At 39.9% G+C, this 25,594-nt stretch overlaps 1 protein-coding gene across 2 annotated transcripts in view; it reads left to right on the top strand.

The window, feature by feature from the left end:
* Positions 1 to 24,154, top strand: part of LOC147017755 (cadherin-17-like) — a 168,643-nt gene extending 144,489 nt beyond the window's left edge. The window contains exons 14-18 of one of the 2 annotated variants that reach the window (XM_085847642.1): positions 5,278 to 5,408; positions 10,032 to 10,265; positions 16,904 to 17,020; positions 17,140 to 17,244; positions 20,471 to 24,154. In XM_085847642.1, the coding sequence (XP_085703768.1) occupies positions 5,278 to 5,408; positions 10,032 to 10,265; positions 16,904 to 17,020; positions 17,140 to 17,244; positions 20,471 to 20,652 (769 nt within the window). In that variant the 3' untranslated portion in view covers positions 20,653 to 24,154. The remainder of the gene's footprint in view (positions 1 to 5,277; positions 5,409 to 10,031; positions 10,266 to 16,903; positions 17,021 to 17,139; positions 17,245 to 20,470) is intronic. The other variant, XM_085847643.1, reaches the window with a different exon arrangement.
* Positions 24,155 to 25,594: the final 1,440 nt, after the last annotated feature.

Consider the following 25,594-nt stretch of genomic DNA (forward strand, 5'->3'; position numbering starts at 1 on the left):
ACATATCATATTGATCTAACTCCAACAGGATAATGATTGAATAACATTTCATATTGATCTCTCAGCGGAATGATTGCAAAACATATTATATTAATCTAACTGAAGAATGATTGAGTAACATATTATATTTATCTAACTCTAACAGGATAATGATTGAATAACATATGATATTGATCTAACAAGATAATGGTTGAATAACATATTATATTGATCTTACAGGAGAATGATTGAATAACATATTACATTGATCTAACAGGAGAATGATTGAGTAATCTCTATTATAATACCAAGCTTGCACACTAAAAACTCGGCTCGCCTTCACACTATCCCTATGAAATTGCTGTGGCACTTAGCGGACATACCGACAATGTTTGGGAAGTCTTGGCGTTCCATAGTACCACTTGCATTTTGCACAATGCGTATTTTTGCCATTCCCCGTGTATGGTCTGTCCTCTGCTACCAGCTATGTTGTACTGCTATCCCGTGCAAGTGCACGGGTATCGCTAGTATATTATATTGATCTAAGAGGAGAATGAATGAGTAACATATTATATTGATCTAACAGGATAATGATTGAATCACTTTATATTGATCTAACAGGATAATGATTGAATAACATTATATTGATCTAACAGGAGAATGATTGTTGTTCGTCTTTCAGCTGCTCCCGTTAGGGGTCGCCACAGCGGATCATCCGTTATGATCCGCATACTGATTTGGCATAGGTTTTACGCCGGATGCCCTTCCTGACGCAACCCTGGTCGCTTCTTACGACACAGGGATAAGGATTGGGTTTCATCATGATTCCAGGCTGCCCTCCATCCTCTCATAGCGCGGCCCAGCGCAGAGCTTACAGGAGAATGATTGAGTAACATATTATATTGATCTAACTCTAACAGGAGAATGATTGAGTAACATATTATATTGATCTAACTCTAACAGGATAATGATTGAATAACATTATATTGATCGAACAAGATAATGGTTGAATAACATTATATTGATCTAACAGGATAATGATTGAATCACATGTTACATTCATCTAACAGGAGAATGATTGAATCATTATTATATTATAAACAGGAGAATATATTATAAAACTGAACAACAAAATTTTTTTACTGGAGATGTGTAAAGTGATTTAGACTAATTTGGGTACGCTGATTTCAAAAATCATAACCGTTTTGCTGCATCACGTCAGGATTTTCAGGAACAGAAATATTCCCATTGCCTAGAAGTCAGGATTTCAATGAAATTTACAAAAATTCATTTATTCATTTATTTCATCATGAATGCTTCAAAATTATAGAAATTACAGAAAAACTCCACTAGAATGTAATTAAAAATGCTTTAGGCATTTGGCTTTGCGTTTGTGCTGCTCTGTGTCAGTTTCACGATGCAGGAACCAGCAGAAATCGCCCATCATGTTCGGGTTGTGCTGCCCTTGGTAACGCGTCTCCATGAGTGAAATCTCTTGGTGGAATCGCTCGCCGTGCTCGTCCGAGACTGCTCCCAAGTTGTCAGGGAAGAAGTTCAGGTGCTGGTGTAGGAAATGGATTTTCAGGGACATCCTGGAGCCAAGTATCCTGAAGGACTCCAGAAGCTGCTGCACTATTTCTTCATAGTTGTCCGCGCGCTCGTTCCCCAAGAAGTTGTCCGTCACAGCTTTGAAGCTCCTCCACGCTGCCAGCTCTTTGGGGTTTAGAGTTGTCGGAAAAGTTTCGTCCTTCATAATCTGTCGGATTTGCGGTCCAACAAAGACACCAGCCTTGATCTTGGCCTCCGACAAGGTGTTGCCAAACTTTTCCTTGAGGTATAAAAACCCACGCCCATTCAGATCCATTGCCCGTACAAAACTTTTCATCAAGCCGAGCTTTATGTGGAGTGGTGGAAGGAAAACCTTGGCTGGGTCGACAAGGGCGACATGCTTCACGTTGTGTCGACCAGGTACATGCTCTTTTCGCTCTTCCCAATCTTTCTTCGTCCAGTGATTCTTGTCGTCTCTGCTATCCCAGAGACAAAGGAAGCACATGTATTTTGTGTAGCCTGACTGCAGCCCTCACAACAGCGCCACCACTTTCAAGTCTCCGCAGATGTGCCAGTTGAAGTCATTGTACTTGATGGAATCAAGCAGCTGCCGCATAGTCTCATAGGTCTCTGTCATGCCGAACGCGTGAGCCAGTGGGACTGATGGTTTCTCGTTGCCATTGTGGAGCAAAACAGCCTTCAAGCTGTTCTTCCCCGAGTCGATGAAGAGGCGCCAGTCTGCAGGATCGTGATCACACCCAAGTTCTTTCAACAGACCGTTGATGTCACTGCAGAATGTCATCGTGTCTTCCATCTCAAAGAACTCAGCCATGTCTCTGTGACGTGCTCTGAACAAGGATATCTTGGTGTTAGGTTCAAGTAGATTCCACTGCTGCAGCCTTGATCCAAGCAGCTCTGCCTTCGCCTTTGACAGCGAGAGATCTCTTACAAGATCATTTAAGTCTCCCTGGTTCAGAAGGTGTGATTCTTGAGTGTCAGGTTCATCATCACCATCCTCTTCACCACTGCTTACAGCTATGTTCTGATCAGCTGGAGGTGTTGGAACGGGGTTCTCGTCATCATGAGGCACAGGTTTACGAGCAGAGACGCAGTCAGCGTACTTGATGTGACCTTTATTCTTCTTGTTGAAGCCGGCGATGCTTGTGCAGCAGAAATAACAATCATGATGATGATTCTGCGGCTCACGCCATATCATGGGCACCGCAAATGGCATGCTCGCGCGCTTGCCCACCAACCACTGAGTCAAGGTTGTGTGACAGCTTGTGCAGCAGATGTGTGGTGCCCAGCTCTGTTCTTGGTCCCCCACCTTACACCCGAAGTAGTGAAAGTAGGCGGCCTTCATTTTCACTGCTGTAGATATACTTCGCTGTTGATCTTTTTTGGTATACCGACCACAGACATAACAGAAGTTGTTAGGATGATTAGTACAGGAACGCCTACTCATCTTTATCTGAAAGAAAGAAATATAACACAAGTTAACAACAATTGTACGAAATAGACATGTTAAAGACATATGTAAATTTCATTGAAATCCTGACTTCTAGGCAATGGGAATATTTCTGTTCCTGAAAATCCTGACGTGATACAGCAAAACAGTTATGATTTTTGAAATCAGCGTACCCAAATTAGTCTTAATCACTTTACACATCTCCAGTAAAAAAAAATTTTTGAAATTTGTTGTTCAGTGTAATATATTATATTGATCTAACAGGAGAATGATTGAGTAACATATTATATTGATCTAACAGGAGAATGATTGAATAATATATTATATTGATCTAACAGGAGAATGATTGAGTAACATATTATATTGATCTAACAGGAGAATGATTGAATAACATTTTTTTTGATCTAACAGGATAATGATTTAATCACATATTATATTGATCGAACAGGAGAATGATTGAGTAACATATTATCTTGATCTCACAGGAGAATGATTGAGTAACATATGATATTGATCAAACAGGAGAATGATTGAGTAACATATTATCTTGATCTAACAGGATAATGACTGAATAACATATTATATTGATCAAACAGGAGAATGATTGAGTAACATATTATCTTGATCTCACAGGAGAATGATTGAGTAACATATGATATTGGTCGAACATGAGAATGATCGAGTTTCATATATTGATCTAACAGGAGAAAGATTGATTGAGGTATGATTGAGTAACATATTATAATGACCTGATCTAACATGTTATCATGTCATGCACAGTCTGATCCTTTCAATAATCAAAAAATTTTGTATACCTTGTCGAGGCTCGTATGAGAGCGAACACACAACACACAACAAGGGGGGGGGGGGCACGAGACAAGAGGGGTGGGAGAGGGAAGGACAAAACTGTGTGGAACAGAGGCACCAGGAAATCTGTGGAAGGGAGAGGGATGGTGCAGGGAACACAGGGAACACAAGATGGACATTACAGGGACTTTCAGGAAGGAAAGCAGGGAATTTGAAGGGGGTGGACCAATGAGGGCAGAAAAGATCATGGCCCCGGATGGGGGAAGACAAGAGGTGGTGGTGAACAGCCGTTCTGAAGGCCTGGAGGGACGAATGGGAATGGGAAGAATAATCGTAATGGTAATAATAATCATAACAATAGCATGACTCCCCCCCCCCCTGCTGCTGCTGTCGTGAGTGGGTGTACTCATTCAATGAAATAATTTGGTAAGACGTTCATTTAAAAGCATTTTCTTCACAGATTTTTAAAGCAGAAAATTGAACTCAAGTTTAGGATATCAAGGGGTAGAGAATTCCAGATGTTTGGACTTGGGGTGTTTCATAGATCTAAAGGCCATTACAGGATTTGGATTCAAAATATAATATTTATTATACTGTCTTGTAGGATAGGAGTGAACGTCATTGTTAATCTGGAGCATCGAGGAAAAACATTCTGTTCCCCCATGATGTCATACACAAATTGTTATGATATCTACATGCATTGTCAGTGTCAAATGAATAAATAATCTCACATTATAACTCCATCCGGGCTCACAGCGCAACATTCAACCAAACCAACTCACCGGTGAGGTTCACGATGTTTTGAGTGTTGTTGACTTGACATGATGAAAACAAACTCAGGAATGGTTCATCAGGTCAATGTCACATTGATTTCATGATAACGGTAAAGAAGGGGAACCCCAATCGGAGCAGTTTAAAATACTTCGCACGAAATTATATTTATCTCTTGTGGTGCTGTGGACAAATTTGTCTGTTGTCTGGAAAGTAGCATTTCCTGCTTTACGAGAATACTTTACAGGGAACATGGTCTTCAGGTCGTGGTGGAGCTTATTCATACATCAAATACACGATAAGGACATTCGGAAGTGTTTACTTTTACAAGATTCATCATGACGTAAATGAACAAATGACAAATCGAGATAATGCATGTGATTCAAATCGTACATCGTAACTCTGTGAGCAATGTACGATTGATGGGAATACAAAACAGACAAAACTGTTATCTGCATGGTGTTTAACTTTGCATTCGTGCTGCTGGGAGAAACGAACAGTAAATAATTACATAAAGGGTAGAACAGTCCACTGTCCTTTTGGTCATGTCATTGACAAATGCTATGGATATATTACATGGGATATGTGCAACATGAGTGATCCCACAACCACGAAGGAAGAGAACGTGTTTGTTGTTGGGAAAATGATACTGACATGCCTTGAACGCACAATTGACCTTTGAATTATTTACACATACATTACAGATACTCACTTGATGGAGATCGTTTCAACTGGTTTACAATCGATAACAATGGTGTCATCAAAGTTGCAAAGCATCTTGATCGAGAGAAGTCTGGGCCGATGTATTCGATGCATGTCATTGCTGCTGATGGAGGTAGGCCTGTTATGTTTACAGACTATTTCACTGAGTAAGGCAGTAAATTAAATAGTTATCACATTAATAAATCAACAATTCAGCTCTTCCATGAGAAGCAATTGTACAAGCATTCATCAAGGTTTACCTCCAAGTTTTGTAAGAAAATGTTTCTAAGTAAAGCGTCAAGGCACTGCATTTAGGACTGCACACATCTCGTATCGATTTCAAAAACATACAGGTATGTTTTTGGCCACCCCTCAATTTATGTAGAATCTTTAAGACAGGTGTGAAGCCATTTCAGGGCATCGACTTTCACATCTTTATCACTTTCAAACTCAATTCCACCCAGCTCTTCCTCATGTGTTGTGAGGAGATGGAAATTACAAATTGAGATATATCTACCATTAAGGGGAACTTGCACTCATCATACCCAACTCTCTTCAGATCAAATGAGGAAAAAAAAAGAGCGGAGCATCGCATCAATGATGCGACTTGACATTTTTTTGCTTGAGGTTTAGCAAAATACAAACACGCCTTCATTGACCGAGCACACCGGCGCATGACCGGAAATGAGTGGTTGCATCAGGAATAAAAGCGGATATGTGACGAGGCTTGGGGTCTTGGTCTGAGGAAGCTCACTGGGAAGCGGGTGAAACGTCACCTGAGACCGGGTCTGCTCGTGCTTATAAGTTAAATCAGCAAAGTAGATCTAGTTTACTTTTGGTTGGAAGTGCCTTCATATATATATATATATATATATATATATATATATATATATATATATATATATATATATATATATATATATGTATATATGTATATACATACACACACACACACACATACACACATACACACATACACACATACACACATACACACATACACACATACACACATACACACATACACACATACACACATACACACACACTTGTGCCGGTCTGATTGGAAAATTTGATAATAACCGATTACCGATGTTAAAAAAAAAAATAAGAAAAAGAGTAATCGAAGATTGCAAACCCTCGCCAGGACTTATTTTGTGTAGTTTTGTGGTGTATTTTTTGTGGTGTTTGTGTCCTGGTGTGTTACGTCATTGATAATAGACATAATTATAACTTCTGGCAGTGATGACTGGGTATCAAGACATCCCATTTTGATTGGACACCTGACCCTGACCCATGACATTTATTATTATTCAGTTGAATTTAGAATGGGATTAAAATAAATTCAATTCAAATCAGATGGAAGACCAAATAGGGACAGTCCTGCAATGGAGTAATCAGAAGGAACCAAAACGAGCAAAAAGCAGATAAATCATCAGGAGGAACCTGGATCGGATTCGCATTTCAGCTGCTGCTACTCGATCCTCAAACCCATTCAGGCAAAGCCAAGTGAACATTATTCAAAAAAGTAAAAGAAAAAAAAGAACCCAGATTCAAAAAATTAAACTATTCTGGCTGCCAGACCATTTAAATTTTAAACATACATTGAAATTTTTTAAAGTTTAAATTTAAAACATACGTTACCCACCACAAAGAGATAATAATTGCAAAGTTTGACATCGATTGATGAAGCGGTTCAAAAGAAATAAATTTTCTCATTTTTTCGCTCAATCCAGTATAGCTGCCAGACCATGGGACATAAATTATTTGTACATAACCTGGCATCCCCAAGGCTTGGGGAACATTTTTGTGAAGTTTCCCCTTGATCTGTCCAGCCATTCGGAATAAGAAGATTTTTATTTTATAGGTTTTAGGGTTAATTGAATATGGCTGCCAAACCATGTAACCTATGACATCATGTGTGTGAACGTTTTGTTCCTCGTGGATAGGCGGTCATATGTGTAAACTTTCGCCTCGATCTGTTCAGCCATTTCAGAGAAGATTTAAAAAAGATTTTTTTAAACAATATGGCTGTGAAATCATGTGACCGATGACATCATAATTTTTTATTTTTTTTTTACTGTGGACCAACTTATCCCAAAATGACCCTCAAAAATTTTCATACTGATCGGATGTAGCATTCTACATATGCAATGACATCACAACAAAGACACCTATGATGTCATAAAATACCCACATATTCCCCATGAGGAGTACTTGCTCCGTGCCAAGTTTCAATTGTTTCTCTGGTGCAGTTTCAGAGATACAGAGGTCCAAAGTTTTTCCATTTTTCCAACATGGCTGCCACACCACGTGACCTATGTCATCATTATCATTAAAACATTCTACTCGAGTAGTCACTCCGAGTAGTCACAATGGTGAAAATTTTGTCTCACTCCGACGAGCGGTTGCAGAGAAAAATACTAAAGTTCTGTGCGGACAAACAAACAAACAAGATGACGACGTTGTGCAAAGCATGATACTTGCAAAATTCATAAAACAAATTTGACCTCAAAAATAAGTGCTGGTTGAATTAAATTACCAAACATGCAACTCCTTTTCAAATTTCAAGTGAATCGGATGAAAATTGACAATTTTGGAATTTTGGCCTATGTTGACCTCCAAAATAATTGGATGGTTGAATTCAGTAATCTGAAATGTATATCCTCTTCAAATGTCAAGTCAATCGGATGAAAATTGAGGATTTTAGAAATACCACCCAAATTGTTGACCTTGGGACTATATTGACCTTTTGGTCAATGTTGACCTCAAAAACAATTGGCTAGTTGAATTCAGTGACCTGAAATATAAATCCTCTTCAAATTTCAAGTCAATCGGATGAAAATTGAGGATTTTAGAATTATCACCGAAGATGTTGCCCTTGGGCCTATGTTCACCTTTTGACCTTTTGACCTCAAAAACAATAGGCTGCTTCCGTAGGCCAAACTCTACAATGTGGTGAAGTTTCGTGAAGATCGGTTGAAAATTGTGACCTGTGGGTGACAAACAGACAAGCAAACAGACAGATACAATAAGAAAATCGACTAACTATACTGAACAAAAATATAAACGCACCAACCTAAATATCTAAGTCAAGATTGCCATTATGGGAAAATGGTCAAACCGATGATATGTTTGAGCAATGGTTCCTTTGTTTTGCTCAAGACAGATGTTCCCATTGAAATTGACCACTCTGAGTGTGTGGACTCACACGTTGAGTAATCCTTCCCATGAGCACCATGGGGCTTGACAGAGTGATGGTCAGTGAGCGTGACCAGGACACAAACGCTCCCTATAGCTTGCCCTATAAAAGGCCTCCCCAAAATGTGGACTGGTGCCAAATGTCAACATGCCACAGATATCACAAATCTTGAGGGAGCGTGCCATTGGCATGCTGAATGCTGGGACGTCAGTACGGGCCGTTGCAGCACACTTCAATGTCCACCACTCCACCATTAGCCGCCTGAGAACGCGCCTCAGAGAGACTGGAAGCACCGTGAACCGCCCACATGCCCGGCGACCACGTGTGACCACCGCCGGTCAGGATCGTCATATGAGGCTGCAACATCTCCTGGATCGACTCCGACCAGCCACGAGGACTGCCGATGAGACTGTCAGGCTGCATAACTGGGGCAGGCGATAATCTGGTGATGTCCATGCGCCGGAGATGCACCGCTCTGCGTGACGCCAACGGTGGACACACCCGCTACTGACTGTGTGAACTCTGACAGTGACACCTCGGTTGTGTCGGCTGTTGTAGCGCAAAGACTGTCGCCAGAATTCTGAAGGAACTCTTTGAAATTTAATGCTGAATTGTCATGGATTCTATAACCAAATTGTTATGAAGATTTAGTATTAATGAGTTCGAGGTAAAATAGTAACAATCGCTTGGTGCGTTTATATTTTTGTTCAGTGTAATATATTTGAAAAATCTTCGATTTTGCAAGTAACAAGAAAGATGTCATGTATACTGTGATACTTGCAAAATCCATAAAACATTTGTCGACGGGTTGTATTCACTAGTTTATAATATAAAAAGGTCCAAGTGGTCTAAAGTTCGAAATAGTCAAAGGTATAAGCTGTCTTATCTGTCTGAAGGTGTTCGGGGTCTTAATGTTGTTAAGGTCTAAAGGGGTGTAAAGGACTGATGGTTCTCGGGGATAAAAGGGTTTCATAGGTCTCTAAAGGTTTCATAGAATAAAAGGGTTTTGTGGGTTACTCCAATACATGCCCTTCACATTATTTTTGCAATTCTCTCTGAGATATCTGGATAATAAGGTAACATACACCGACCAATCAGCTCGAGTTTGTTTTTTGTTGTATTATGCCTTCTAAACCCCTGAACAAACCTCCTGTCATAGTCGTTGTTCTTTAAGATTTTATGTACCTGTTTTAGTTCCTTCGTTGCACCCTTACTAGATGACGAGATTGTCCACACACGGGGTATTAATGCCTGTGCCACACTGTGCTTATGACACAAGGGATTACATGAGTTGAAGTCCAGCAGTTTATTGGTGTGCGTTGTTTATTTCCTGTACACCGATGTTTCTAAAGTACCATTGTTTAGCCGGTGCACCTCAACATCCAAAAAGGCCAATTTACCCTCATTCTCCATTTCCTTTGTGATTGTGATGTTCGTATACACCTGACCCAGTTTTTCAAGGAGGTAATCGACTTTATCCAGGTCGATCTTAGATGCAAGTGTACACTCTAAGTGTGTAATCTAACAGCTCGATTCCCTGTCTTTTGACCACAGCAAATGGATTGCTGACATCAGAAGCGGAAGTGAATGTGGCAATCCTGGATGTGAATGACAATGCACCAAAAGTGTTTGAAGACACCTCCACACACCGCAGCCTGTGCCACAAACGTCGGGACGGTCAAGCAGTAACCCTTAAAGCTCAAGATGCTGATGGGATGAACAACAGCTTTCCTTTCACTTTCCATCTTATGTCACAGGATCATGTCTGGGTCATTAAAAAACACAACCGTAAGGGACAATTTGTTTTTAATGAATGAGTATTGATTATGAAGCTTCCTTTCAGCATTGTCTTTGTGTAACCTTGTTTATTTATTATTATTACCAGAAACAGGGAGTCAAGTCATTATCCTTATTAATCATTATCATTATTATTATTATTATTATTATTAATATTTTGTCATGATCATTATTGTTATTTTGTAATAATGTTAAGATTATTATGCGACAAGCAAATACCATCGGTCACTTCGCTAGGTCAGGTCAGGTCAGGTATGGGAGCATGTGCCAGAACAGCACGTCGCTGCGTCCACTTTCCGCCGGTACTCCAGGGGCCTCCGTCTGGCCATCCCCCAGGCAGATGCCAGGCCCATCCCCATCTCCTTGAGATGATGGTCAACCTGTTGCAACCATGAGGCACGTGGTCGACCCACTGGCCTCCTCCACTCATGAGATTCCCTCGCTGAGAGAATCTGGTGAGCAGGATCAGAGTCAGGAAAACGAGCCACATGTCCATACAGCCGCAACTGACGCTCACGGACTATGCAGGTAACAAATCTCATCCGAGTCTCTCTCAGTAACCGCTCGTTGGACACAAAATCCGACCAGCGATAGCCAAGGATTCTCCGAAGAGACCTGGTACCAAAGGAATTAAGTCTCCGTCTCAGATCCTTGGTCAGAGTCCAAGTCTCGCACCCATAGAGCAAGACTGGAAGTACCAAGGACCTGAAGACTCGGACTTTCGTCCTCCCGCACAGGTACCGGCAGCGCCACACCCCATGATCCAGTGAATCCATGACTCCCCAGGCCCGACCCAGATGTCTATTGACCTCTGACTCGCAGCCAGCAGAGACATGAATATCACTGCCAAGGTAAGTGAATCTCTCCACGACCTCAACATCCTCACCACAAACAGACACAGACAGGTCACTTCGCTAACGGGTACACTAAAGGGAGGAGGGAGAAAATAGGGGGAAAGAGGGAGAGAGGGGTGGGGGAGGGAGAGCGGGGAGAGAGGAGAGAGGAGGGAGGGGGGCGAGGAGAGGTGGGCGAAAGGAAGACTGTGAGGCGAGAGGCGAGAGGACACAGAGACAAAGAGAGAGATTCTGCTTTGTGAGACACACACATACACACACTTGGCCAATATTGGCAGCAACCCAAAAACGTTGAGTAGCATTCACAGAAAAACAACATTGCATTTATATAGACATTTCAGAGACATGTTCACAAACCTTAATCTTTTTAACAGCTGCATGTGATGGGTGGAAAAAAAATTGGCTTGGTAATTTAGGAAACACAATACTGCAAACGGCTCAGAAATTGGGTGTTATTTCACAACTCGTTAAGGGTGACGGCGCACGAACCACTCACTCAGGGCAAGGGAGCATGAACCACTCGCTCAGGGCAAGGGAGCACGAACCACTCGCTCAGGGTGATGGAGCATGAAGCACTCGCTCAGGGTGACGGAGCACACACCACTCGCTCAGGGTGACGGAGCACACACCACTCGCTCAGGGTGACGGAGCACACACCACTCGCTCAGGGTGACGGAGCACAAACCACTCGCTTTGAATGATGTGGCGGGAAAAAGCGTCCACAGTGAGAGAACGCTTCGCTCAGAAGAACGTAGCACGGTACCGCTGTCGACTGTAAGACGTTCGGCAAGTGGCTGAAGCACTCATGCAAGCACTCCAGTTAAATAGTTGATAAGGAACGGTTGGTTGTCCAGGCTGTCATTGCATATCATAAAGGATCCCATTAACTTTGAAGCCCGTCTTCACCGCACATGCAGCAGTTAATGAACTAAAATTAATTTGTTCAAATCATAACTTTATCCCCAAAGGAGTTTCAGCTTAATGCAGAGCAACCCTGGAGACATCGCAAAGTTCAATCAACCGTGAAATAAACATTACAGATAATCTGCCATCTTGCCTGTTCGTCTGGGCATGCGTCACATGGTACGTCGGTTCAGGGTCCGTGAAAACATTATAACTTGTTTTTTGAAACGTCTGTTTTTCACCAGATTTGCTTTGATTCACTGTAGAGCACCTCGTGAAACCTCTGAAAATATACACAGATCTGGCAGACGCTATGAATAGGCAGTTCCTCTGGGGAACAGAGCAAGAGGTCTTGTAGTGAATGCATTTAATCACACTGCTCAATGAAGCTGGTTAATTTTGGCACGATCCAAAAAATTTTGTTCACCCAATATAATTCTCCAAACAGGAGAGAAATATAAGTTTAATGCTTTGGAAATTTCACATTTTTTTGTGTATCTATGGAGAAGGAGGGAACATAGCCTTGCTTGCTTAAAGTAAATAGGTATATCAAATTAGTTTTCGGATTCGTTATTTCGTCAAATAACAGATTTCACAACCAATTTTGACACAGTCCAGATGATATCCGATCCTCAAAACTGAAATAATATTTCGTTAATATACTTTAACTTCTCCGTGAGAGTACGTCATGGAAAATCGTATCATATAAATAATGCATGAATTCACTCCAAGCTCATAATTTGAAAACTACAGTACTTACAAAAGTGATGTACACAGCAATTCATAGCTATGATGAACAGGCATTCGATATGAGTGATGAAAGTGAAAAAAAAACTATCATTAAGAAATCGTTGCGGTCTGTTTCATGTTAAGGCATGGTTGAGCAGGTCAAAAAAACATGGTGGCTTCAGACCCCAGTGAGGTTACCGAGGAAACTCCTTAAGACCCCTGAGAGCGAGGTGGCCAAGGATCGCCTGATGAAGGATATAATTAAATAAGGCCATTAATTATCTTCAAAAGGGTGTTTTAATTAATCCAAACACCCAATTTTCACTCTGGCACTTCCTTCGAGTTTTCTTGGGATGCATGCAGAGTTTCAGGCTGCGAGGTTTTATAGTTTTGGAGTTATGGAGGAGACACTTGCACGCACGCACGCACACATGCACACACACACTGACATTTATTAGTATAGACTAGTGCATGCCCGAACGTGCGTGGCCGTACGTACCAAAAAAAAAACTTTCAAACCGCGTGCCAGCATGTACATGCAAAAAAAACAAAAAAACTTTCAAACCGCGTCCCAGAAACAACAACCACACAGGCCGTTCCTTCGCTCTCACGTGCCCGTACGTGCGTGGCCATACGTGCAAAAAAAAAAAAACTTTCAAACAACTACACAGGCCGTTCCTTCGCTCTCGTAAACGACGCCTGACTGGATTGGTGCATTGTGTTTATCTATAAATGCACATAAGAAATCGAGAAATTATTAGAATACAGTAAGTCATCACTATCCAGAAGTTCGTATGTTGGAACCCGTAATGGGGAATGCGGCTGAGGATCTCTTCCCCAACGGCCATGCCTACGCAGCAACGTGTCATGTCATTGGTAACTAAACAGCGCCCTTTCCCCATTGGCCACGCCTACGTAGCAACGTGTCCTGTCATTGGTTTGGTAAATAAATAGCCATAACTTGGGAACCACTTGTGCAATTAATTTCAAACCTTGAAAAGGCACATACTCAGGTCCCCAGCAATATACCGAGCAAGTTTCAATTAGATCGGACCAGTGGTTGTCGAGAAACAGTGGTCACAGACACACAGAGATTGCTGGAATTATAGATAGATTATCATTATTCGTACCGAAGTTGGACAGAGGTTATGTTTTAATCCCTGTCTGCCTGAAAACAGAATATCTCAAAAAGTTGTTCATAGATTCTGATGAAATTTGCTGTTGACGTTGGGTGTGTGACAAGGACAAGATGATTGGATTTTCTGAAGATCCGGATCTGGATCTGGATACGATAATTAATTAGCCCGCGCTCATGAAGCAAAAAGCAATTGGTCGCTTGCATGTGTACGTAGAATGTAGGTGTCTACATTTTGTTATTACCTTTTCTCTGCAACCGCTTGTCGAATTGACAAAAAATAATTAATCATAGATTGAAACTTGAAACTTGTCCCATGGGGAATCGGTGTGATTTCTATGCCTCCACTGACGAAGTCACCAGTGGCATTGGGTTTATAGGTTTACCATCCAAACAAGCGTGTACATACTTATGTATGTACGTACGTACGTCCATGCTAATGTTCTCCGTTTTCTCTGCAACCACTTATTCGATTGACACAATTTTCAGCATAGGTGTGACGACTCATGTAGAACGTTTTAAATGATAATTAGGATGTCATACTGTAGGTCACATGGTATGGCAACAATGTTGGAAAAAGGAACTATGATGTCATCGGTCACATGGTTTGGCAGCCATATTGGATTTACCCTAAAACCCATAAAAACATCTTCTCCAGAATGGCTGGACAGATCAAGGGGAAACTTCACACAAATGTTCCCCAAGCCATGGGAATAGCAGGGTGTTCATAAATAATTAATATGTCACATAGTTTGGCAGCTATGATGTTTTGAAGAATAAACCTTTAAAAATCTCCTTCACCAGAATGGCCTTACAGATCGAGGGGAAACTTCAACCACATGTCCCCCAAACCTTGGGGATACTAGGGTGTTCACTTATTAATCATTAATGGGTAACATGGTCTGGTGGCCATATTGGTTGAATAAATATCTTCAAAAAAATATTTCTCTTGAACCGCTTCATCCGTCGACGTGAAACATCACAGTTATGATCTCGTCATCATGTGGAATATATGTTTTAAATTTAAACTTGATTGGATGCATGGTCTGGCAGCCAGTATTACTTGATATTGTGAATCTGGGTTCAGGGATTTAAATCAAACTTGGTTCAAGTATTATAATGATGTAATCATGTCAGCGGAGGCATATTTGGTAACGTCGTGATGTTGAAGAGTGCTTTTCTACTTTTATGTCATAGGTGCCTTCATTATGATGTCATAATTGCATACCGAGAATGCCACATATGATCAGTATGAAAATTTTTGAGGGTCATAAATTGGTCAACAGAAAAAAATTGATGAAGTCATTGGTCATGTGGTTTGGCACCTATATGTATATATGTATTTTTTAACCTTCAAAAATCTCCGAAATCGCTGAACAAATCAAGGCGAAACTTTACAGTTATGACCACCTATCCATGAGTAACAAATAGTTCCCCACCTATGACATCATAGGTCACATGGATTGGCAGCCATATTGGATTGAAGGAAAATATTTTTTAAATTCTCTTTTCAACCGAAGTGAAACCGCATCAGTGGAAGTGAAACTTCAAAATTATGATCGAGTATTTATTGATGGGGAATATATGTTTTAAATTTCAACCTGATTGGACGCATGGTCTAGCAGACAGAATTATTTAATTATTTGAATCTGTTTTATTTCTTTATTTTTTGAATAAGGCTCACTTGGCTGCACTTGGATAGGTTTGAGGGCAGAGGAGTAGAAATTGAAACCCGAGTCCTATCCAAGTTCCTCCTGATGACTTCATCTTTGCTTTTTTCTTGTTCGGGTTCCTTATGATTACTCCAATGCAGTATTGTACCTATTTGGTCTTCCGTCTGATTTGAATTTAATTTTTCTTAATCCCATTCTGAATTCATTCGAATAAAGAGGACACAATGGGTCAGGTATCCAATCAAAGTGGAGTTGCAAAGCAGTACGTCTGGGTACCTGGTCATCACTGCCAGCAGTTATGAAGTGGTAGTTCTAGTTTTCAGAACATGCATCGAAAACCGTTCAACAGAGGAAATTTAAACATTATCACATGTTACATGAACATTTGATATAGCACATATTGAGTCAACATCAAAAACCGTTTAACGGAGGAAATTTAAACTTTACCATATGTTACATGACCATTTCATGTAGCACATATTGAGGGTACATCATAAACCGTTCAACGGAGGAAATTTAAACTTTACCACATGTTGCATGACCATTTTATTATAGCACATATTACAGAGATGACGCACACCCCCCTCAAACCTTTCATGGTGAATTAAACAAAGTCTAATACCCAGAGACAATGTCACTTCCTCACGTCAGAAATTAGAATCATTGTCATCACTTTAGCCTTTGTTGTGCTTGGCAGGTGAAATAAAGCGAAGAAGAAGAAGAAGTACAATTTGCTATTTTAGCAATCTCCCGATTTGTACTTTATAGATCTATCCTGGTGTCTTTATGAGCCTCAGTAGTTCTGAAAACATTCGAAAACGAGAATAAAAGCTACTTTGTTAAAGGCTTATGAATGTACTCTATAGCAGACTTTTAAAAGTATAATTTGAACACATTTCCCTCAGGAGTGTAGAAAGATTCAATTACAAATTTGTCGCCGGAAGAGTTGGCTCGCACCAAGTCCTTCTTAAGACTGTGCAGGGTAAGTATTCCATAATTACAGTCTAGTTATTATTTTTATTATCATTATTATGGATAGATTGGCCACGGACTTGTTTCTCAATCCTCATGCTTAAAACTAATCTAAGGAAACATAACTAACCCTAAATGAAAGCTGTGTGAGATAAAAGTGACAATTTTCCCCAAATGTTTGAAAACTTCTGAAGCTAACTTTAAAGCAGATGTAAAATTGGTCTTTGAAACAAAATTCAAATTAAAATGGCCCTTTAAACTTAGAAAGTGGATCATTAAGCTTTTCATGAATGAGATGCAACCAATTTGAGCTCTTTTTATTTACTCCTTTAACTTTTGTTTGCTCTGACCACTTGTTATCAGATAGCCATGCCAAGCTCAGCCTGAATGCTTCTGAGGTGGCGGAAGGTGAATACGTGGTGGTGGTGGTGGTGTCTGATTCGGGAAAACCAACACAGCGCAGTGAGAATCCAATTAAAGGTGAAGGCCATGAATAGTCATATCATCAAATGATCTCATGTGGCAATGTCCCGAATGATGTGCTCCCCTTTGAATCTGACTGTTATTCTTGCTTTTTCCCATGTCTCTGGCATAACCAGTCTATGCCTGCCAATGTGACGAGGAAGGTGAATGCATTCTCTCATCTCAACAGCTGAGTGGGGGGCAGATCGCTGGAATCTGCATTGGTGTCCTGCTGGGCATCGGTATGATGTTAACAATAATACAAAGTCTTGCTGAAGTAGCTGAGAAAAAACAATCGTTATTGTTGCTGCTCTTTTCTCCTTGACCACTGGTGTAAATAGTTTGGCATAAACATATATTATTATTAAATACACCGATTGGTGTCAATAGACCTGAGACCGATTGGTGTCAATAGGCTGATTGGTTTAAATATATTGGTGTAAATAGACCGATTGGTGTAAATAAATGGATTGGTGTAAATAGACCAATTGGTGCAAATAGACTGATTGGTGTACATATATTCATGTAAATAGACCGATTGGTGCAAATATATTGGTGTAAATATATTGGTGTAAATAGACTGATTGGTGTACAAAAATGGATTGGTATAAATATATTGGTGTAAATAGACTGATTGGTGTACATATATTCATGTAAATAGACCGATTGGTGCAAATATATTGGTGTAAATAGACTGATTGGTGTACATAAATGGATTGGTGTAAATATATTGGTGTAAATAGACCAATTGCTGGAAATATATTCGTGTAAATAGACCGATTGGTGTAAATATATTGGTGTAAATAGACTCTTTTTCATTGTCACATCAATTTCCTTGGTTAGCTACTGAAAGAGATTGTCCATTAAACATCTAGGCCTCATTATGAAACATGTCCTCTCCTGGTAATCAAGCTGGCCTCCAAAGACAACTTTAAACTGGGAATTATGTTATTCCAAGTAATTCCTTGAAAAATCAGACTCACAGCCTGCCGGGCCTTTGTCCATAGCTCAAAGGAGTTCTGCTCTCCCTTGGGGCCCTCAGCCCCATCATCACTTTCTCTTTCTCTCTGTCTCTCTGCCTCTTTTCGTCTGAATCTGTCCACAACTTTTTGAGATGTCCTGCTCACAAACAGAAAAACAAACAATTAGCCAGACAGACAGACGGGGATGAAAACATAACCTCCGTCCACCTTCGGTAGTGGAGGTAATAAGGAAGAAAGAAAAAGAAATGAAAAATGAAAAAGAATATACTGTTGGACCCCGCTTTTCGCAGATTTGCTATTCACGGACCCCGTGTATTCGCAGAACCCCGCTATTTGCAGATTTGCTATTCACGGACCCCGCTATTCGCAGATTTGCCATTCACAGACCCCGTGCATTCCAGGGACCCCGCTATTCACAGATTTGCAATTCACGGATCCCGTGTATTTGCAGGACCCCGCTATTCTCGGATTTGCCATTCGCGGGTCATCAAGTTGACGTGGTTTGGCATTCGCACTTAGTGCAGTCGTGGGTTATTTATTAATTTATTTATTTTTACATTTCAGGACTGGTCCCCTATATCCACCTGGTCAATCAGAAATCAGCCAAACTCATAGGATTACATAAAAAGGTGAAAAAACGAATCCCCTCATCTACAGCCCAATTAGCTTCCTGTACTTCCAATCATCGGCAAGGTTATGGAATCCATCATCACAGTTGATATAAAATTATTCCTTTTCTCCAACAGCCTCATCTTAGATCAACAATTCAGTTTCAGACCTGGTCCCTCTACCTTGGACATGCTGCTTCTACTCTCCCAACAATGGATAGAAACCCTCAATATCAGACATGAGATCAGTGCCATCTCTCTGGACATATCTCCAATTTTTGATGTGCAGTCTGGCATCCTGTCTTACTCTCCAAACTCTCTGCCTACGAAATCGAAGGCTAACTTCACTAGTCGTAACCAGCATCCCTTGTTTGTCAACTTTCTTCTTCTGGTCTGTTGGTGCTTCCCCTTTCTCCTGCTGTTCCCTCTGTTGTGGTATGTCCTGATTTGTTCTGTGTAAATCGCTCTTCCACAAGCGGAGACCATGTTTAAAAACTTTTTCTTTTTCTTTTTCTTTTTTACAACAATGCCTACATATTTGCAGCATTTTTCAGGAATGCATTCCCCGCGAATAGCAGGGTCCGACAGTATTACACTATAGTGATAAAAGACAAATGAAAGATGAATGAATCATCTGTTGAGGTCATTTTTGATGTAAATGTGGATGATTTAATCCATACATCCATCCATTGGGACCATACTCTGTGCAGAGCATTGGTGCTGCGTAAGCAGTCTCCTTGGCTATTGGGCATAATCCTGGATGGGTCGCCACTCCAACACAGTATACCAGCATGCTGGCACTCATTTTTCCGACTTCACAAGGATGACAGGTCGAGTTAACCCCACCTGGTATTAATTCAACAGCTGGGCGGGGTTTGAATACAGGACCCTCAGATCCCAAGCCCACCACCCTAACCATTAAGCCAACACCAGGCATATGATGTAATATCACTGTACTATAGCAGAGTACCTATCCTCCAGGTAGGTGGTGATTGTGCATTACTTACTGAAAAAAAAATAGTCTGTATATTGCAAGAACACTCTGTAGTTGTTTGTGTGGCATGCGTATAAAGGGGTCTAATGGGTCTAGAGGTGTCTAACAGGTGTAAAGGTCAAAAGGATCTGAGGGGGTCTAAAAGGTCTCAAGAGTTGAAGGGGTTCTCATTGGGTTCTGGGGTGTTTGGAAAGGTTTAAAGGGTCTAAATGGATCTAAAATGCTATATATTCTACTTTTTGGTTTTTTGATATCCTGTTATCGAAGCATTGAAATATCACGTAATCCGGTTGCTCGTGGGACCTCTAATGAAAGGAAGACAATTCTAATTTGGTTCTTATATGTGTAATAGTAGTTTCCGATCCTATCTATCTATGGTTCTTGGTCTCCAAGTAGTTACGAGACAAAGTGTTGGGACTGGTCTGCCACAATGGAGAAATAACACAAATAAATCCAAAAATCCTCTGAGAAATCCCCCAAAAATTCAAATAAAATTTATTGTAAAAAGCTTTTTAAAAAATATTTCACAGAAAACCTAAGTTGGGACCTCCTGATTATACCATGAAAAATTGGTGTTGAACAGCCCAAGAGTATCGGAATAGTTACCAGACATAAAGACAGACACTTTCGCTTCTATTTATAATAATAATAGCAAGCCGGTAGGCGACATGGCTGCTCACTCTCAATGGCCTAAGAGGGCTGTGATAATCATATTTATTGTGCTAAATTGATTGATAGCATGTACATGAATATCGGCTAGTCGCGTCGGCCAGCTTTCCATCTAGAGCGAGCAGCCATGTCGCCTACCGGCTTGTTATTATTATTAAGACTATTATTATTCAAAAAATACACAGAAAGATTAATGTTATATTTCCACCAACAGGTGCCATTGTAGCTGTTGTGGTACTTTGCATGAATAGTAAGAAGCAGAAGAAGAAGCAGCATACCTACGAGACCGGGGAGTTCAAAGATCAGCCACATGATGAGGTGCCACTCAAGACTGTGGATGAGGGTAAAAATGATGTTCCAGCATCTCCTTATGCTGTAGAAATCCACCCTGAGTAACACTCCATGTATACATCACCCTGATTGCATTCCCTCCTTACAAACCTTCATAAGAACATGATGTACCATTTATAAAGAGAATTTGCTGGATGCTTGTTCATGTTCAACATGCATGTTAACATTGTAAATAAGGTGTGCATTTGCTTTAGCAGACTTCACTAGCATGTTGATTTCCTGAGACTTCTAAAATGTCACCTTGTGTGATCTAATGCATGCACTGGAGGAGGTCATGGGTCATTATTTGCCTTGAAATAGAGTTGAACGACATGCAAGGGGAAATGACATTATATGAACCACACACCCTTTTGGGAACGACCCCCCCCAAAAAAAAAAATTCTTACTACATATTTAATGAGTAAAAAATATTTTTCTGCCAATTATACGGACAAGCGGTACTGTATATTAAAACCAATTTTAGTTGGCTTCTTGAGAACTATTATATCTCATTTGTAAAACTTTTTCAACGACCCTCAGAGATGAGGCATTTTAGAGTTTCTCGTTGGGTCATATTATTATTTTTTTTTCTGGTTCAAGTCAATAGGCGACTTTCTAAATGACGTAATCTGCCACAGAATGCTCGGTGCACATGCGCAGAAACCCCGAGGAACGGCGGGTTCGGAGCAACGTAAAGTATACTGTGCGTGCAAGATGGGGATTGTTACCTAAAATGTCTCACAAAGATTCTGAAAGCAGTTGAAAATACTTGGAAATGTATCTGCGAGAAAGGTGTGTGCCTCTGAATGACAAAAGAGTTGGAGAACTTTCTGAACTCACCCAAAAAGCTGATATTTTGCAGCTCCCTGCACTGCAAACTCCCAAGGATGTGTGGATCGGTGTAAGGCCCGAAGGTTCGTAGACTGGTGCGTTTTACCCAAACCTTCAACCAACCATCACTGCCAGTGAATGGACTTTGAACCTTACACGATTACCTCGTATGAACGTGACAGGCTTTGTGATTTATTTAATGGATGTCTGCTATCGGAGAGACGATGCTGTCATTATCAACATTCAGACAGACTTTCCAGAGGGAGATACTGTATCGGGTTTGGGTGCTTCTTAACACCGATGGGAAGGTCATATCTAGGGCTTGTCAATGCACAGGGTACGTTTAAGATGATGATATTTACTATTAATCTTGCTTGAGAGGAGGTGAGAAAGGGGGGTGGAGGTGTGTGAAATGGGAGTCGTGTGGGTTGTGAGGGTTGTTATAAATATATATTTATTGTTTGGTTCCAGAGTGACAAGATAAATTATACTCGATTATATTAGTAAAAGGAGAAGCATCCATCCGTGTTTAAAAATCCACATCATAAACATATTTTCACAGGTCTTCTCAGAACAGTAAAAGACAGAAAAGTTTGTGCATTACTTACAAAAGGACCAAATTATAGAGAAAACAAAAGGATTAACTTGCTAAATGTCAATAAATTATGATTTTCCCACATTATAACATTCCACATGACAAGCTCATAACCACATTGGACAGAGCGGTAGATTAACCATTTGCAGGAGGTAATAAAGGATACATTAAAGTCTATAAAAAAGAGAAAACTGGTCTAGAAAAGAAAATCAATATTCATGTAGTTTTTTCAAAAATAAACTTTAAGAAAGTATTGGATTTCTCATTAACAACAGTTTCTTTACATTTGACAACAAGATACTCCAGCAGACAGTGGGGGATACCCATGGGTTCAGATCCGACTCCTTTCTTTGTAAATTTGTTCCTGCACATGTACGAGGCTGATTGGGTCCACATGTGTAAGAATAAACGAACAACCATGCGAAGGTGTCGAAACATCTTGAGATTAATTGATGATTTACTAACAATTGATGATAGATATGTATTTGATCAGCCTCATGATGATATATATCCAAAAGAACTCCAATTAAAAAAGGAAAACCAAACTCGCACTTCAGTTTATTTTTCAGAATTACAAATTAATAAAATTCACACCAAATTATTTGATAAACGAAATGTTTTTCCACTCCACATTGTACGGATGCCTTTCTCAGACAGAAACATTCCAAAGAAGTATTTTATGGTGCAGTTACAGGTGAAATAAAAGGACCATGAGAGCAACCACACACACCACTTAACTTATCAATAGATTAAAACAACTAGTCAGACATATACTAACACAGCACTAAACATCAATATATTAAAACAACTAGTCAGACATACACTAACACAGCACTAAAGTTATCAACAGATTAAAACAACTAGTCAGATGTATACGAACACAACACTAAACTTATCAATAGATTAAAACAACTGGTCAGACGTTTACTAACACAGCATTGAACTTATCAACAGATTAAATCAACTCGGCAGACGTATACGAACACAGCACTGAAGTTATCAATTGATTAAAACAACTAGTCAGACATATACGAACACAGCACTAAACTTATCAATAGATTAAAACAACTAGTCAGACGGATACTAACACAGCACGAAACTTATCAACAGATTAAAACAACTCGTCAGACGTATACGAACACAGCACTAAACTTATCAACAGATTAAAACAACTCGTCAGACGTATACTAACACAGCACTGAACTTATCATTTGATTAAAACAACAAGTTACATGTTTACTAACACAGGGAGCTACAGTTAGCAGATTAAAACAAGTTTTCTTTAAGATCATAAAATGACACCAAATAGAATAATAATTAGTGAGAGACAATACGAATAGTAAAAATATTATTCATGAGATATTTATAGAAATATATTATTTTTAAAAACATACATGTGTGTGTATATATATATATATATACATATATATATTTTCATTTGTTGCTCGGAGACAGTGCAACATGTGTCGAAAACCGTTATAAATAACCGTTTGAATATTTGCATTACAGTTTCATCCAGAGGTTTACAGGGTAGATGTGCTGTATTTAAGGTAAGATGTGCATGATTTAATGTATTATCACATGATATAATGTGTGATGAGAGTTGTAACAATGTGATAATACATTAAATCCTCAAACGAGTAAAGTCTGATTAGTGATGTTGCATTGATGGATTGATTGACTGCCTGGACACAACTAAGGTTGTGGATCTACTGATGTAGGTAATCTACTGATGTGAATCTGTGACCAAGGTTGTGGATCCGCTGTTTGGAGAGGTTCTGAGATATAAGGTTCAAAACCGTGAGGAAGAACGATGCTCAGCTGATAATCTGTGTGGTCAGGAAGACATTCAATTTCTTACAGGTTAAAGTTCTTACTTTAGGTCAGGGATCGAGTTTTTGTGGTTTCCAATTTAAATGAAGTTGAATGTAGGATGTTGTGAAATCAACATCATTTACAGCCATCCTTTAAATTATATTATATTTTAGTAATAGCCATTACTGCACAATTAATAAAAAGTGTGTGTGTGTGTGTGTGTGTGTGTTTGTGTGTGTGTGTGTGTGTGTGTGTGTGTGTGTGTGTGTGTGTGTGTGTGTGTGTGTGTGTGTGTGTGTGTGTGTGTGTGTGTGTGTGTGTGTGTGTGTGTGTGTGTGTGTGTGTGTGTGTGTGTGTGTGTATTAGAAGTGTAAAAGACAAATGAAAAAAACGAGATGTGTGTTTGTTATATCCACTGCGAGCTTGCACTAACAGGAAATGGTACGAACAAAACACCTCTCTCTCATCCACAGACGTTTCTCGTATTCCTCTACTTTCTCGAGTCTGATTTGCATTCAACAAGAGAACAATTATGGTTATCCATTTTGAAATTTGCACTCTTTCAGCTAAATGCTGAAAATTATATTTAAAATACGATTTGAACTTCAGATTTTGAGCCAGCAATGGCAGGTTAAAAGTGCCTGTCGAGCCGAACCGAATCAGTGTAAACAGACACAGCGCATGCGTGCAAGGCTTCATTTAGGATTCACATACGTCATTTTGAAAGTCGTGTATTGCAGACCCTTCAATTTTGTACACAAGAACGGTCAAAATATTCACCTCCTATCGGTATATACATCATCTCTATCTCTCCTCCTTTCAATTACATTTCCTCCCAATTCTCCTTTCTACCATCTTCCAACATGCCTTACCTCATCTCCTCTACCTTTTGTCAATGTGACTCTCATGCTCCTGTTCATGTAGTGAAAACATGACCTTTTGACAAACATAACTCATGGGTTTAAGAGTAGTGGAATCGCAGCTGAAACCCGAATCATGTCCAGGTTCCTCCATCTTTACTCTTTACATCTTCGGGTTTCTTCTAATGACTCCAAAGCAGTATTTGGTTTTCCATTTGATCATGTACACCAGGGAAGGTGATATTCAAACATCTTACCAAGTCAATTTCAATGTTTTCTACTAAAGCAATGAAGACAAACCTCTTGGAATGGACAATCATTTGGCGATTGTAATCTTCTTTTGTTTTATTTCCTGATTAGGAATTCCTTGTTTTACAATTTGCAAACAGAGAAAATCACACGCATCATTTTTTATGACATTCCCTTGCTTATAAATCAGCAAAGCACACCTATGTAAGGATACGTTGAGCGTTGATGTTGCATTTCAAAATTTCAATTGTACTTTTATATTTACAGTTTAGGGAGGATGTATTTTTATGAGTTCAACTGTACATGTCAACAAATGCAGGAAATAAAAGCAGTCCGAAATGTTGCTTCAGTTTTCACTCTTTGTGTTTCTGAAGCTCAGCCTTTGGACTCGTCTCTTATTGAGAGTTGTGTGATGACTTTGAAAGAAAACTGATCTCTTTACACACCATCCCAAGATGACTACCATCAATGTGCAGCATGATTAACGATGCCATTTAGTTGGTGATGTAAGGCCGAGCTTGCAAGCACGAAGTCGTACCTTCTGTTGGTCATAAATGTTCTCAAAGACTATTTTTTTTTGATATAAGGGACAAAGAATGGTCATATAATGACTGGAGAAGGAGAGCGAGCATGAACATTGGAAACAAGACAATGTTCC

Source organism: Eptatretus burgeri, chromosome 11 (assembly GCF_056783735.1).
Source record: "Eptatretus burgeri isolate ZD-2024b chromosome 11, Ebu_testis_v1, whole genome shotgun sequence".
Lineage (NCBI taxonomy): Eukaryota > Metazoa > Chordata > Myxini > Myxiniformes > Myxinidae > Eptatretus > Eptatretus burgeri.